At 34.4% G+C, this 17,364-nt stretch overlaps 1 protein-coding gene across 2 annotated transcripts in view; it reads left to right on the forward strand.

Moving 5' to 3' along the window:
* The window catches only part of LOC106052275 (serine-protein kinase ATM-like), a 63,162-nt gene that overhangs the window by 32,296 nt on the left and 13,502 nt on the right, over positions 1-17,364 (forward strand). Inside the window, exons 29-47 of one of the 2 annotated variants that reach the window (XM_056032552.1) lie at positions 1,914-2,022; positions 2,804-3,043; positions 3,454-3,592; positions 5,863-6,106; positions 6,799-6,946; positions 7,280-7,462; positions 8,264-8,408; positions 8,994-9,084; positions 9,193-9,330; positions 10,263-10,463; positions 11,645-11,747; positions 11,940-12,103; positions 12,221-12,322; positions 13,052-13,168; positions 13,292-13,499; positions 14,902-15,063; positions 15,312-15,431; positions 15,531-15,760; positions 16,736-16,946. In XM_056032552.1, the coding sequence (XP_055888527.1) occupies positions 1,914-2,022; positions 2,804-3,043; positions 3,454-3,592; positions 5,863-6,106; positions 6,799-6,946; positions 7,280-7,462; positions 8,264-8,408; positions 8,994-9,084; positions 9,193-9,330; positions 10,263-10,463; positions 11,645-11,747; positions 11,940-12,103; positions 12,221-12,322; positions 13,052-13,168; positions 13,292-13,499; positions 14,902-15,063; positions 15,312-15,431; positions 15,531-15,760; positions 16,736-16,946 (3,055 nt within the window). Of the gene's footprint in view, positions 1-1,907; positions 2,023-2,803; positions 3,044-3,453; positions 3,593-5,862; positions 6,107-6,798; positions 6,947-7,279; positions 7,463-8,263; positions 8,409-8,993; positions 9,085-9,192; positions 9,331-10,262; positions 10,464-11,644; positions 11,748-11,939; positions 12,104-12,220; positions 12,323-13,051; positions 13,169-13,291; positions 13,500-14,901; positions 15,064-15,311; positions 15,432-15,530; positions 15,761-16,735; positions 16,947-17,364 lie in introns of both variants that reach the window. The other variant, XM_056032551.1, reaches the window with a different exon arrangement.

Here is a 17,364-nt window from a genome sequence, read left to right on the forward strand (position 1 = left end):
TACAAAACACTCTCAGTGACTATATCAAAAGTAATGCGCAAATAAAGACCCGCGGGTCGCGGGTAACATATGTCTAGTCTGTTATATATTTAATTTAAAAAGAACATGCGTTCCCTTTTAATTTTATACCAAATAAAATAGTTTCTGATCACTAAGTTCTTGAAGTTAACTGGGAAGTGAACAAAGAATGAGCATAATGAATAATGCCATTGAGTCAAGGAAAATAATTATGGAGAGAAAGAGTTAAAACCTCCCAGACTCCCTGCAAATGAGATAATGAATATCATACATTTATTTCGTAGGATGCAGCTTTACAGTCTGTCACAGATTCCTTATTATATTTATAATAATAACTCGATAGAATCTACCTTAGGTCTCGCTACGTCTAGGTGTCCCTGGTTCAGTTCTAGTTAACGAAATAAAACAATGAAACCTCTAGATCAAACACATAAACTTTTAATCAGCTTTACTGCATATCACACACACGCTGGTCTCTCTGTCTGACAGCAAAACACACTTCCGGTCATTCCCGCAGATTGTAAAAATAGATTATACATACATGCACACATTCATCCGTGACACAGTCCAAAGAATGGACTAACAACAATTTCAATAACTATTTGCCTGATGTAATGTTATTTATTTGCCTATAATTAATCCAAATTCCATGAAGATAATAAATGAAAACAATTTTACACAGATCACTTCTTTTTCAATATGTACATATACTTTGTTAACATTCTAACTTCACTTGTAACTAGGTCCTATCACTAAATCCACTATTTGACTTCACAAGACTTATTTCACTGACCAGCCAACTTGCAACACAACTGACTAGAAACTTACCTTGCAACACAACTGACTAGAAACTTAGCTTGTAACACAACTGACTAGAAACTTACCTTGCAACACAACTGACTAGAAACTTACCTTGCAACACAACTGACTAGAAACTTACCTTGCAACACAACTGACTAGAAACTTACCTTGCAACACAACTGACTAGAAACTTACCTTGCAACACAACTGACTAGAAACGTACCTTGCAACACAACTGACTAGAAACTTAGCTTGTAACACTACTGACTAGAAACTTACCTTGCAACACAACTGACTAGAAACTTAGCTTGTAACACAACTGACTAGAAACTTACCTTGTAACACAACTGACTAGAAACTTACCTTGCAACACAACTGACTAGAAACTTAGCTTGTAACACAACTGACTAGACACTTACCTTGCAACACAACTGACAAGAAACTTACCTTGCAACACAACTGACTAGAAACTTACCTTGCAACACAACTGACTAGAAAATTAGCTTGTAACACAACTGACTAGAAACTTACCTTCCAACACAACTGACTAGAAACTTAGCTTGTAACACAACTGACTAGAAACTTACCTTGTAACACAACTGACTAGACACTTACCTTGCAACACAACTGACTAGAAACTTACCTTGCAACACAACTGACTAGAAACTTACCTTGCAACACAACTAACTAGAAACTTACCTTGCAACACAACTGACTAGAAACTTACCTTGCAACACAACTGACTAGAAACTTACCTTGCAACACAACTGACTAGAATCTTAGCTTGCAACACAACTGACTAGAAACTTACCTTGCAACACAACTGACTAGAAACTTAGCTTGCAACACAACTGACTAGAAACTTAGCAAGCTACACTACTGACTTGAAAACTTAATTGACTAAAAATTCTTAACCTTTCATGCGACCTTACTTCCATAATTCATGTTCACTATTTACTCTTTCACTCTCTGTATTCACAAAATTCACCAAAGCACACTAGGTTATTTTATCTGTGAGACTCCCTTTCCTCTACACCAGTGTGACATGCTACAACTATCTATGAGGTTTTACAAACATACATCCCCAGGAGCAGTGGTGACACTCAGTGTGTATCTAGCCCAAGTTATGAAGAGGAGAAAATTTTGACTGCCTTAGATATTTTGTATAACCTTTGCAAGGAAGCTTTGATCATTTGTCCAGACGTAAGTCTTACTACTTAAAATGGAGTTAATTTTAAGGTCAGGTAGGCTCCCCTTAAGACCTTGCAGTACATGTGGCAGATGACGTAAAGCTCAGCTGTTTCTCAGGCTGTTGGTGAACAAGAATGTTATGTGTCTGGCACAATGACCAACGGTGAATACTTTCTTTAACTAAAGTGTGGAATCAGGGATGTCCTAAAAATCATAAAGTTCAGATAACCAGTTTTCTCTTTGGGTTTCCACCCATGACCCTGGATTAGGAAACAAAGTTCCTTATAACTTAGCCATTCTCCCTATCTTTACTTGACTAAATATTTCTGACATGAAATACATTGAATAATTTACTCATTTTTTAAATTTAAAATTAACATATAGCTCCTATTTCGTGATCGAAGATGAGCACATTTCTCATATACTATGAACTTGAAGATGACTGTACAGTCCAATCCTCACTTGAAAAGCCGGCCGCATATGTGGCATGGGTTGGTTTGGTCAGATAGGCCTGCTTCTTCTCTCAGCTTTTTGTTGGTTCGGCGCTCTTTCATTCATGCTGGCCACTCTTCTTGCTTTAAATCTCGAGACTCCGAGCATCACAGCTTCACGCCATGAGGATCGATCGAGAGCTAGTTCTTCCCTTCTGTGAATGTCAATATCACACTCCACAAATTTTTTTTTATTTACAATTAATATCAGTAATATCAATATGCATGTGAATAAAGAACAACTGGAGAAGGACTTATTATTATTATTTATTACTTATTATTTATATTTTTTACTTTGCCAGGAGATGGCTAATTATATTCATCTGATAGTTGACACAGCAGCTGGTAATGCATGTAGGAGTCCAGCCATCTGTCTGAAAGTCTCACAGCTTATTGAAGCCATCCTAACAGTTCCATTCAAGGACTCTGTGGAACTTGTTAAAGCAATAGAATTACTGAATCCACTTCCTGATGTCCAAGGTCTAGAGGAAGCTAATTGTAAAATGAGTTCAGTAAAGAAAGAGGCTGCCTCTCTCCTGGAAGTAAGCTGAATATAACCCTTAGGATATATATATTATTGACATTGAACTTTTCTTTTTAGATGTACATAACACAAAGATATTTTGTCTCTTTGTTTCTAGATGTACATAACTTAAAAATATTTTGTCTCTTTGTTTCTAGATGTACATAACACAAAAATATTTTGTCTCTTTGTTTCTAGATGCACATAACACAAAAATATTTTGTCTCTTTGTTTCTAGATGCACATAACACAAAGATATTTTGTCTCTTTGTTTCTAGATGTACATAACACAAGATATTTTTTCTCTTTGTTTCTAGATGTACATAACACAAAAATATTTTGTCTCTTTGTTTCTAGATGTACATAATACAAAAATATTTTGTCTCTTTGTTTCTAGATGTACATAACACACAAATATTTTGTTTCCAGATGTTTGAACAGCTTCTGTTAGTTCATCAAGTACTGTTCTATTCCCCATCTCAAGGTCTGGCCAACAGACTCAACCAACTGACCATCTCCATCCTGGCCAAACAACAACAACTCTACTCTCTCTCTACATCACAAACTGGTAAGGGTGAAAAATCTGGCACATTTTGTGTTTCTCTATAAAACAATCTAAATTACATTGTTTTGTTGTCAAAATATTTAAAGTTCTATTTTTATAAGTCAAAAACAGAAAGAAAAAAAAAAAAAAAATTCTCCAATTAACATTTCTTATTCCATATGCTAAGACAAAGTTATACAAGTGCTTCTTCTTACCTAATGTCTATTGAGAATGAAACATGCTGACCAAATCAACAATCATCAAAACCAATGACATAGAGAATAGGTAGTGATGGGCAAAAGTTAACTAAAAAGTTGCTAACTTTTAGTTTAACTAAAAAAAAATTAGTTAAGGCCAAAGTTTAATTTTTAAAAAAAAAGTTTAGTTAAAATCCTAGTTTAATTAATTTTTTTTAGGTACAAACTAAAAAGTTTAATTACAAATTTTACAAACTTTTTTAACAGACATACCAATAAATATTTAGATCTATGTAATTTGGAGAATATATGTAATAAATAATAGAGAGGAGAAATAACTAGAGGGTGCACAGGTCACTAGAAAGCCTTTTGACCTTTACCCTATAATGGTCGCTATTCCCGCCAATTCAATGTATATGAAAGGCAAGAAAAATAAACGTGTTCATTATATTTCTAGCAAGTTTCGCTGCTTGATAAATCCTGATAATTCCTTGCTTCTATTGATCTACATTTTGTTGCTTTTTTTTTTAAAACACCAGTGTGTTGCTGTATAGCTGCAAACAAAGAATTTTGCTTTACTATAGATCTAAAAGAAATGTCGACTCTTTCTCTTTTTATTTTAAAACTTTTTATTAGATAGATCTAGAGTTAGAGTATAGTGACGTCTAGTCTATTAGTATTAGTCTATTACTACTATTAGATCTATAGTCATAATAGTCTATATTTAATTATTTTAGTCTCTTAGTCTTAAGTAGAGTCTAACTCTTAGTAGTCTTAGATCTAGATGTAAATTTAAAATTATAAGTCAATAATATAGATCTATTAATTGAAATCTATATTACTTTACTTTATTAGACTAGACTAGATCTATTAGTTTAGAGATTCTACTATTCTAGAATTAGAGTCTAGATTTGATTATTAGATCTAGATATATTATATCTAGATTATTTATTATAGGCCTACTAAGACCTAAGATGCATAGATGATAGATATATAATGACTATAATACTAACTGTATCTAACTAACTAATAATAGTCGTCATATACTAGATCTAATACTAAATTAACTAAATCTAGAGTTCTAGACTAGATCTACATGTACTTCTATTATAATTATACTTATATCTACTAACTAGCTCTATTAGACTAGATCTAGTATTAACTACTATAGAGTATACAGACATAAATACCCATATCTAGTTATAATCATAATTATAATAATCTAAAATCTCTAGATCTAGAGTTACTAAGATATCTACTAGACTCTATCTAGATTTTAGATATAGTAGTAGTAGTAGTAACTAGTATTTCTTAGATTATTTTTAGATTAAAATATTAATTATCTGATCTAGGTCTAGTAGCTAGATCTAATTCTAGATCCAGGTTATATTTCTGATCATTTCGTTTGTAGAAGATATTAGATCCAGAATATTCTAGAATCTAGGTCGAGTTAGTTAGAGTGCAGTTTTATCATTACTTCTAAAGGTAACTTATGTTAGAACTTGGACAATTACTTCTAATTTCTTTCTATAATAGTATCATTCTAATTCTAGTGATTCTATTAAGATCTACATCTATCCCATAAAGACATTTAAATCTTTGTTCATGTGCACAAATAAATGTTTATTACATTTTGCTAAAGAGATTGGTTGTGCTTTATATTTTTCATGTTTGGCTGTTTCGTCCTTAAAAAAGGTCAAAATAGTTAGTAAAAGTTTAACTAAAGTTTCTTAGTTTAGTTTAACTAATTTTTTCAATTTGTGATTAACTAAAAGTTTAATTACTTTTTTTTAGTTCAAACTTAGTTTTAGTTTAACTAAAAAAATTTAGTTTAGTTCCCATCACTAAGAATAGGTCTCTAATTAACATGCCTAACCCAATTAACAGTTGGATACACATAAAGCATAATTATCTTATTTTTCAAAGGAATGTTTATAATTTATAAGATAAGAAGATAATAATTTGATTGTATATTTATTGTAAAGGTGAAAGTTGTTATTAAGGTTGGAAGACATTCAGGTTTTTAAAAATTAAATTTTAATAATCATACATTTAAGTCATAAGTGTGGTAGCACTTCTTTATTTTTCCACTTCCAGGTTTGAATTGTTTAAAGAAGGTGGTGAGTGTACTGGTCAAACTAATGAGTTCAAGCTGCAAGAAGGTCGTGTCTGCCTCTGCATCTTGTCTTGGGGCCATCGGGCCCATAGATCTCCAGTGTTGGTCCTTGTCTCAGCCACGAGAGCCAAGCTATGCTGCAGCCTTTGATTATTACAAGGGTGAAGACTATGAGAAATATTGCTGGCTGCTTCATGCTCTAGATTACTGCTTGCTGGATGAAAAGTGAGCTCTTTCTAATCCTTCAATATTGAAACTTATTATACACTAGCTATTGTGTACCTGGCTTGGCTTCTCTTGTTTTGTTTTGTTATATTATTAAAGGCCTCTATGTTTTGTTCTGGTTTTTTTTTAACTTTGTAATATTATAAAAGGCCTCTATATTTTGTTCTGTTTTTTTTTTATATATATTATAAAAGGCCTCTATGCTGTTTTTTATAGTTAAAATGTATGTCAAGATGCCTTATTAGCTTAAATCTTTTTAACTCTCTTGCTTCTATAGTGTGTCAATTTTTTTAGGGTCCTCTGGTTTTGGTAGGTTAACTTTACATATCTTAAGATTAGCATTTTTAACTAAGGATCTGTACCGTTTTATCAACATTGGCAGTCCTGAACAACTGAAGAAAACAGCACACTATTTTTTCTTTGCAGTCAGCAAAAGAGTTTACAGCTCAGCAACAAAAAGCTGGTTAGAAGAAGAAGAAGAAAACATGGGTCAAACAGATTTAATTTCTTTGAAATACATACATGCATACTTATTCCCCCTACATTGTACATTATATATTAGATGTAAATAATGTTGGTTTTTATTTTAAGGTAACTTGTCATATATTTTTCTAGCACCTAATCATACGTAGAGAGAATTATAAATAAATAAAACTCTTTATTTTTATATGTATTTTTATATTTTCTTTCAGCATTGAAATTGTTAAAACTGCTGGCCAAATTCTTCAGACTGTTCTGGCAACAAAATCTGGCATCCAGTTTGAAGCAGACTATAAGAAGACTATGCAAGACAAAAGTTTCTTGTTTCATTACTTGCATGCCTACAGATGTAGCAATAAGGTCATTATCTTTCCGATAAGAAAATACAACAAGACACACACACAAAAAAAGCCACTAAATATGTATTGATATGAAACGTTTTCCAACAGTATCACTTTTTAGTAATGTTACTTTTAGACGAAGAAAAATTAACTATTTCATTTCTGCCAATCATTAAAAACTAGACTAAATCAGTTGAAACAAATTCTTTTACTTCATTTAATTTACAGATGTTTTTATTTCACTGTCTAATTAGCAATCACATTTCATAATTCATCAGCCTTTGACCCTAGCATACCAATAACTTGTCTTCTTTCAGTAAATTTGTTTTATTTTTTGTTAACAATTGATTAGAAGATCAAAGACGCTCCTGGAGCTGTGAAAGGCAATGTAGCTACAGTAGACAATGTCAGTCTCTGGATGGGGGAAGACTTGTCACATGATGTCTGGATTAAACAGCTGACGGCTTGCCTCCTGATGTCTGGTCTAGTTCAATGTGAGCTCCTCAACAAGATACATCCCATTTGTGCACTCAAAGTAATGTTATAAATACTCAAAGTAATGTTATAAATTAACTTTTGCAAATTATAAATAATGCTTTGATTCTTTTGGTGTTAATTATAATTATTATTCAATATTTCATTATATGATTAAAAAGTTCCTTTTTTTAAAAAAAAAATAGAATTATTCAGACAAAGCATGTTTTGAATGGATCATTCATTCAGTCTGTTATTTCATTCTATTAATTGAGTGTATACTTAAGAAAAAGGCATTCACTGACTTTCTCCCAGATATCCCCCCCTTCCCCCTACCACCACAGGTCCCCAAAAGAGATTTGAACCAGAGCATCAAAGACTCGGCTTACAAAAGAAATTTAAAAAAAAAAATCATTTTTCAGTAAAACTGACAAAATCTGGGCTCAAAACATTTTGTAAAAAAAAGTTTTTACAGACAATTGAAATTCACAAAGAACACAGAGACACAATTGAAATTCACAAAGAACACATCTTATTTAATTCAACTCTTTAGGCATGTGATATCAGATGTAGGCAAGAACCCTAAAATGAACAAAAATTAAACAGTTCAATGCTTTTTCACTATTTTGAAAGTCAGCTAACTTGTTTATGCTGTATTGCATTGGGTTATAACAGTGTTTCATAAACTTTTGCTAGTGTTTTCCCCTAAACCCAAAAATCATATTGATCAGTTAATTGCTCCTCCCAACTTGATAGAGGTGCCGGCAGGGTCTGGGATATCTTTCTTTTAGAATCTAAGTTTAACACCAAATGACAGCTTAGTTTATGCTTTCAAATACTTAAATCTGTATTGTTCCTTTAGAGCCAGTTCTGCGAAGAAGGTTTACCCTACCTGATTCATGACATCCTACAGCATGGAGATGAGGATGTGAGACTAACGCTGTCACGTCAAATGTCCAACTTCTTTCAAGCATTCTGTCAGTCTGTCAAGCATGTGTCTGTCTCAGGTAAACTAGTGCCATTGCTTTGCTCAAGTGATCAATTCTGGGAAATATTGTAGTAGTAGTATATTGTCTCTCACATTTTGTTTGTTTACTTTTAATATCTCTTTGAGATTTTTCAATCTAACAATAAACAAGTTTTTTTTCTTACATGTACTGGTACACTATGTGACCTAATATCCTGGTCAGCCCTCCCCTCCCACAAAGGCATGAGACCTATATTTGTATCAAAATGTGTCCATTTAGTTGTGAATTTTGTGGCATTTTACGTCTTGAAAGACGAGGTTTTCCCTTTGCAACTTCTCATGTGACTAAAGAGGCCAATCCTTGATACACTGATTCGGCATCTGTAATCATCAGGCGCTGTTGCACTTTCATCCTTCTTTATACTTCTGGTGTGTAGGCATCTTGGACCAATCCAGGACTTTATGCGTGCTCTCAAAGTGCCTCTTTTTCCCAATTGTTAGTGTCGATTTTGAAGAGCTTCACGTTACATTTGCATACATCAGTATACCTTACACATGGGCTACCAGCGGCTCTTCTGCCTTCTATTAGATCAAGTGGATTGTATTATACATTTTATCTATTTAGGAACTGATCCTGTATGGAGAAAGAAAGAATCTTTGATGACCTTCATTAATGTTATCCAGTATTTGAGACAGCGCAAGAGGTTGAATGGAAGGTAATAAGCATGTTTTGTATTATTTCTGAACTTTTTTTTAAACTTCATAATAATCTTTTCCCTTAGGTTACTAAATTACTTTTTTTTTTGCTTTATTTGATTAACTAGAAATGAGGCAGAACAAACTGCTTGGGACAATAACTTCTGGCTGGACATAAATTATCTGGACATCGCTCAAGCTGCTCTTTTTTGCGGAGCATATTTCTCCACCATCTTGTTTGCTGAGATTTGGTGGGATGTAAAAATGTAAGTTTATAGTTTGAGATTTTATATATTCTTATATTTTTCAACATAATTGACAAACAATTTTTGAAAGTAATTTCAAGTTTTCTTGTTCTGATTATGTCAAGATTAGTTGATAAAAATACTTCTAGGTTACTGTTTTGAACAATTGGTTTTAAAAAATATCTAAATTAAGTAACCATAGGCTGCACCAGTTATTACAGCAAAACAATGTTGCAGTTTTGAATATTGGGTTAAAAAAAGAAAGAAAGGTATGCATGCTGCTTATAGCCACTCATCAGGCACAACTTAACTCAATTTTTTTTTTTACATTGGGATTCAAACTTAAATTTCTTAAATAGCCAGGCAGTTTATATGAGACCAATTGTCGTAGTAGGCAACCTGTGGTCAGTGGAGACCAATAGCTCATGGCCATATCACAGGATAGTACATCAGACCTGTGATGTGGTAAAGAGCTATTTCATCTCCACTGCCTCGTCCCAGGTCAGGGTTCAGGCCGGCTATGACGTTTGGTCTCTATTTATGCCATTTATTTCTTAAAACTGTCAGGTAGAGGCAGCGTACTCTAAGACCCCTGTCATTTTCCTTTTCTATACCAGGCTAACCGTGCGGTACATGCCATTTATGTAACGGCCCCTTGAGGAACAGCGCCTGGATTGTGACAAGGTTGTGGGAGCTTTTTTTACAACTCCGCACAGTGCAATGAGGATGCTCTCGCACCCCCTTAGGCACCCCCACGGGAGTCTTGTTTTGCTACCCTTTAGCCTAATCGTTTCCTCTTACGATCGTTTCCACCCGGGCGCCACTATGAGGCAGGGTAGCATGCCCAGGCAGTAAAACTTAAAATAAATGATTAGCAGATCATAAGCCTCTCTTGTGTCTCTCCCTTTCTAACCTTCCTTATTAAAAAAAAATCCTTATGTCTTCTTGTTTAGAAATGCTGTAAGTGTTGACTCTGATGGCAGCACCAGTTTGTCTAGTCAAGAGACCTCATTAGATCCTCTCTCCTTGGCCAGCACGCAGGAAGAAAAAGGTCCCGAGTTGCAGAGTCTGTTGCTGCAAGCCTACACAAAAATTGGTGATCCAGATGGAATTTATGGCTGCGGAGCTGGTAGGAGGGCTGAACCACTGGCCAGGTTGGGGTGTACTTTTATTTTAAAAATATTTGTATGACACTTTAAAACTAAGTTCTCCAAATTTGTAACTTTTGTCAGGGATAAAAAAAATATTAGAAATAATAGTAATTTTTAAAAAATAATACTGTTAATAAGGGTGATGTAGGCTTAAGGCACTTTGAAAATATAACAGGCATTAAAAGTAGGCACAATATATGCCAAGACAGCAAAAAAATATTGATTTATAGTTGTTGTTGTTGTTTTAATGTATCTATTTACAGTATGAATACGAATGTAAAATACAATTAGGCTAAAATCTATCAATAAATATTGATTTAGTCCTTGGCATCTGTTTAATATATATTGGAATATACAAAGTAATTGATTGTAGCTTCTTATAACATATTTGTATAAATCAAAAATAAAAACTTTAAAGAAGCAGTCTTTCAACTCCACATGTCATTACCAACTCAATCATCATCAACATTTTCCTAAAATACTGGGACCATGGAACAAAGTCTTTCAACTCCACATGTCATTACTAACTCAATCATCAACATTTTCCTAAAATACTGGGACCATGGAACAAAGTCTTTCAACTCCACATGTCATTACTAACTCAATCATCAACATTTTCCTAAAATACTGGGACCATGGAACAAAGTCTTTCAACTCCACATGTCATTAATGACTCAATCATCAACATTTTCCTAAAATACTGGGACCATGGAAAAAAGTCTTTCAACTCCACATGTCATTACCAACTCAATCATCATCAACATTTTCCTAAAATACTGGGACCATGGAACAAAGTCTTTCAACTCTACATGTCAATAATGACTAAATCATGATCAACACTGGGACCTTGGCATTGTGTTGTAGAGTTTCTGAGGCCATAGAAAGAGCTTTTCCTATGACATGATATGACATACACTTTCAGCTGATTAGGTTCGATCTTTTTTACACGGCTTCAGTTTGGAACTTTGGCTGAAGTTAAATGCTGGAACCTAGACTGAAGTTAAATGCTGGAACTTAGACTGAAGTTAAATGCTGGAACTTAGACTGAAGTTTAATGCTGTAACTTAGACTGAAGTTAAATGCTATACTTCTTGGACACCATTTTCGTCCCAAGAGGTTTCAATCTTATGCTCATTTAATCAGAACCTTAATTGAAAAACATTATTTCTTATGTGTTTCTACAGAGTGGAGAGTTATCTCCATGAAGGGCAACAATCCAAAGCTTTGACAACTCTAGACATTGAGATATCCCACAATCCTGCACAGTTGATCACACCTCTGTTACAGGTTAGTACACATATCCCACAATTCTGCACAGTTGATTATACACCTTTTCTTTTACACATCAGAACTTTTTTTTTTCATTTTCAGAAAAAAAACATGAAAAAATAAAAATGAATCTTTTAAACTTAATATGCATGCATTCTCTGGAGTCTAATAATTCAGCATATTTTAAAACATATCTTCTATTGTTATCAGGCCATTCAATCCTGTGGTGCAGACTATATCCTGCGCCAGTGTCTATCTGGTTTGAGAGGAGATGCAGACACTTCCAGTCTTTCTGACGAAGCTTTTCAGCTGAGAGAGTTTCACTACCAGGCAGCATGGAAACTTGGACAGTGGGACACGCTACCTTCTGCTCGGTAAATTTTGATCCAGAACTTGACCATTAGGATCTGTAATAAAGTATGAAACATAAAAGTTAACGAAAAATCTTTTTTTTTTTGTTTTCTATACAATTTTTTTTTTTTTGCTTGTAGAATCAATAAAGCAACGCCATTCCACCAGTGTTTATATCAAGCTTTGCAATGTTTTCATGAGGACCATTTGGTTTCAGCTAAAGACTTAGTTGATTTGACCAGGTGATTCTCTTTAGCTTTGTTATCTCAATGTTATTATACTATAGAAAAACATTCTTTTTAAATAATAATAGTAATTGAATTATTTGCCTAGAAGCCTTATTAATAAATAAAGGTTAATAGCTTCAACCACATCTATTTATTTGTGTGTGTGTATAAGCAAATTACCAATGGAATATAAACTGTATTTATATTTATACATTATATCCAAATTACTAAACACATTTTGAAATCAACCTATAGACCTTCTTATCTTATCTTATATAATACAGATGTTACTTCAAAAAAGAAGATGATTACGTCCTACGCGTCATGCATTTAGTCATTTAATTAGGCAGCACTTAGAAACAAATGACCTGAACATCATCTGCCCTATAGATCTGAAAAGGTCTGAAAATAGAATGTAGCTTACTTTTATAGTTGAAATATAGAAGGTTAGAAGATGACCTTCCAAAAAAATGGATGGCTGCCTGGTCAGGTCCTCTTAATGAACATTTGAAACATAATACAAACACCAAAAAAAACAACAGAAAATAAAATATAGAAGCAAAGACATAGCTTCAAATTACAGATGGATTAGCAGTAAACCAACAGATGGGGAAAAAAAAAAAGTTAACAGCAACTTTTGCATAAGCTATGTGCAAATTTCAAATTGGTAACTAGATACTAGTTTTTATTGAAATTTTTTTTTTTTGTTGGTTGCTAAATGTTTTCTCTGTCTCTTTACAACAGGATGAATGTGATTGAAAGATTTGAGCCTCAAGTTGAAAGTTGCCAGGCGTTCTATCCATTTCTAAGCCAACTTCAATGTTTAGTTCAAATGGAATGTCTCATTGAGAACTCATCAAGGTACAAAAGAAGATAATCTTTGTTCTCTTGGTAGTTTGAATGTCCTATTTTATTTCTTCACTTCTTTGTTGAAAAAAAAAAAAGAAAAAAGTCTTTCATTCAAAAAGCTCAACTCTTTTTCAGGCCAGAAGAAATGTCTTTATTTGTGGACATTGACTCGGGAAGTACAGGAGTGCCCAGTCATCAGTTCCACTACAAGGAACCATTACTCAGTCTGTGCTCCACAATGGGCAAACTCATGTCTGCTAGTGGCACAGCATCTGGTCAAGACCTGGCAGTCAAGTCTCTTTGGTGCATGGCTGTGAGTGGGAGAAAAGCAAAGCAGTTTCAGGTTTGGAATAAACAGATGAACTTTAGAACAACTTAGTCAAACAAGAAACATAATCTAAGAAGGTTCTCAAATCTACAAACACAAGACAAAATGAATTGTCTGCCAGTTTGACATTTTTCCCATTCATAAATCCTTTTTATTCCCTCATTGTTGATACCTTTGTCTTATTTTTTGCATTCAGTCATACATTTTTGTTTGGATACATTGTATTATTTGTAGTGCAGATACAATGAAGTTTACAAAACGTGATATAACTAGTCATAGTTTCTACTAATTAAAAAAGAAAGGATAAAATAGATTTATCACGTTTTTTTTTAAAATGCAGAATGGAAAGGCCAGAATTTAGTTAAGAATCTTCCTCTATTTGACTGTATCTTTATAGGAGGTTAATTGCTTTCAAATTTTATCAGTGTTAAAAAAAAAAAATAAAGTAATTCAAGTTTTTTTTTTAAATGCATAATTGGCAGAATTTAGTTAAGAATCTTCCTCTATTTGACTGTATCTTTATACAAGGTTGATTGCTTTCAAATTTTATCAGTGTTAAAAAAAAAAAAAAAGTAAAATGCAAGGTTTGATAGAAAGTTTATTGATAGTGACCTGTCTCCAAGTTCAAATCTTGACATCTACTTCCCCTTGGTTGTTCTCCTGTTAGTCTTTTCGATGTTCATGGGTTCTTTTTATCTCATCTGTCCCTTGAATGTTGTCTGCAGTGCAGCTGTTTTTGGCAAGATTACTATCATCATCATCATCAAACTCCATTTGAGTGAGGGCTTGAGAGGCTCAAATCCTCTCTTGCAGAAGCCCTGGACAGAAACCCTGCTGTCTTGCGTAGTGCATAAATGTCGCCATACAGGTCGAGAATTTTTGGTTTCCCAGACCTGTCGAGATGGAGATCAGCAAGTCTGGGGCAGTCAAACAGAGTATGAGGCACGGGTTCCTCTTCTTCCCTGCAGCCTGGGCACCATGAATCGAAATTTGGCCATAGCTGTGAGAAATATGACCCAAAAGGACAATGGCCTGTCCTGCACTGTGCTATAATAGCTTGCTCAGGCCTGGACAGCCTCCATCACGGGGAAGTGCGGGCTTTTTGGGACTTGTCCCAGCACTCAAACAACTTTTCCATTTCTGTTTTTTGAATTATAGCCAGAGCAAGATATCTATAGAGAGGTTCATTCTTTTACATTGTCCAGCTAGCTTTTCTTCTGACGAATCTTAATTCCACTGTACCCTGAACGATCACTTTTAATAATTGACATACCAGGGTTGTTTTTGTTTGTTCATTCTACAAGACATCTTTAGACAAAAGTAGAATACAATTCTGGACTAATTCTGGTTCATTCTGTTCACTTTAAATGATTCCCGACATGATACCTATACCTTGTTTTTACTTTGACTTCCACAGCTTGCAGAGAAGGCTATCAGAGAACTGAAGAGCCTGGACCTGAGTAAGTCAACTGTGACAAGTCCGGAAGAAATTCAACTAGAGGAAGCTAAACTATTCTGGGCTAGGTCAGAGGTCAACATTGCGTTGAGTATTATGAAGAATCTCATCAACAGACACCTGGTAGGGTGCTTATCAGTAGCATTTAAATCTAAGCTTAAACATAATTTAAGCCTTCATCCATGCCTTAGTCTGTTGGTTGTTGAGGCACCACACATGATCTGTCAACAATATCTCACCATTCCTCTCTGTAAGACTCAAATCTCTTTTAATGATAGGCCCATTCTTTGATTTTCTCTTTCCTTGGTTTCAATCTTTTAAAAAAAAAGTTTTAAAAAATACAATTGCGCACTCTTTTTCTATAATTACAGACTTCTGAGAATCGTGAAAACTCGTCGATTTACGCTAAAGCACTGGGAACATATGGCAACTGGCTGGCTGAGACAAAGTCGGAGACTCCAGCAGTTATAATCAATGATTATCTAGAGAAGGTAAAAATTACTTTGATCTTGTTACAAAAACCTCGGTTTAAAAAAAAAAAAATTTTTCACTTTTCTTTCCAATGACCAATGTGTTTTTGTTCCTCTAAGACTGTCAGTTTACTGTTGAAGCCAATAGATGGCAGCGGTGGCTACGACAGGTCAGCCTTGAATAGTTTCATCTCACTGGCCAGATTCGCAGATGAGCAGTACCAGCAAGTGGCAGACTACATGAGGTCGCCGACATTCATAGAAAAAAAAGACCTCCTGGAGAGGACCAAACGAGAGCTGAGAGAATGTAAAGATTTTAAACTGGGAGACTGTCAGGAGTTTAAAAAAAGGTGATTAAAGTTGGCAAGTTTGATAATTATTTTTTTTTTGTAATGTCGTTGACCATGTAAATTGTTGACCACAGTTTAGCCAATAACGTTATAATAAGTTGGACATAATCTCCCTCATAGCCAACAACCTAATGGCTACTATAACATATGGAACAGTCCAATGGCTGCCTGGTCGTGCGGTTTGTGCGCTGGGCTGTCATTCAGATTTATTGATGTTCCAGGGTTCAAACCCTACCTGCTCCCATCCCCCGTCGTCCTGTGGCAGGTTTGGACTAGGAAGTAATCTATCTTCAACTTGAAGGAACATCTGAAACATGTAAAACAAACAAACAAACAATGCAAAAGACTAAAAGTTTACAAAGAGAATTAGAAGAAATGGGAATCCTATTGGAGCATTCCACCTTGACCAATCGTTTTAGAAGGCCAAAACACTGGCCTGCAATGTCTCTCCTATTTGACGATACCATCGTTGATTTGACCCCATCAAATCAGTTTTTGTCTTTTCATAAACATTAATTTGTGTCACATAAAAGGAGCATGCACTCCCCTTTAAATCTTTACCAAATAACCCTCTTTGAATGCCCCTCCCTAATCCACCTTAGGCAGACCCTACTTCCACTACAGCCCAACATAACCAACACCCTGTATGGCAGTGCTGAACAACTGAAGAGAACAGCACACTTTTTTTCCTTGGCACAGTCTGCAAAAGAGCTGACAGCTCAGCAGCAATAAAGCTGGCTAGAAGAAGAAGAAGAATACCAAATAACACGTTTTCTGATAACAAAGTTATAGACGTTTAATCATAACAAGGAAGTGAGCTACGAATGAGCAAAATGAATAATCCCGTCGGATCATGGAAAATAATTACGGAGAGAAAGAGTTAATGAACTTAAAACATATTTTTAAAAGTTTTCTAATGTTTTGTAATCATTTATGTAGTAACTTCATTGTCACACTGAATGGTTTTTCTTTCAGCAAATATCTGAATCTGATAGAGAAAAACATCTTCATTGATCAGCAGGAGATCAACTCTCTTGTTCTGGACCGTGAAAAGTTCTTAAAGCAGGCCCTCATCAATTACTTGAGGTGCCTACAGTGGGGTGACCTCCACAATGTCAGAGTGTTCAGAGTTGTGTCCTTGTGGTTTGAGAATCATGGAAATGACCCCATCAATGAACTCATTAAGGTTTTTTTTTTGTAATTTCGGTGGCTCTTTGAAAAGACTACATTTCTTAGTCTGTTAAAGTTCTAACTTCTGTTTAGCTGATGAGTTGTTCTTGACTGCTAAAACTTGATAATAATGTTAAGCATTTAAAATATTCTATTGTATCATTATTTCATAACAAACGAATATATAGTAAAATCACTCAATTTAGAAAGCCTTCAGGACAGAAGACTCAAAAGTCAAGTAGCAATTATACATAAAACACTGAACCATAATCGTCAAATACAGAAACAAAATTTAATAAAATACTCAGAAAGACACAAAGATAAAGGCACATTCCTCGTCCCATATGCTAGGACAAATTTGTACAAATGCTCCTTCTTCCCTAGTGCTATTAGAGCATGGAGAGGGTTGCCTGAGCTAGCCAGGAAAACCAGTG

This window comes from Biomphalaria glabrata, chromosome 6 (assembly GCF_947242115.1).
Source record: "Biomphalaria glabrata chromosome 6, xgBioGlab47.1, whole genome shotgun sequence".
NCBI classification, from domain to species: domain Eukaryota; kingdom Metazoa; phylum Mollusca; class Gastropoda; family Planorbidae; genus Biomphalaria; species Biomphalaria glabrata.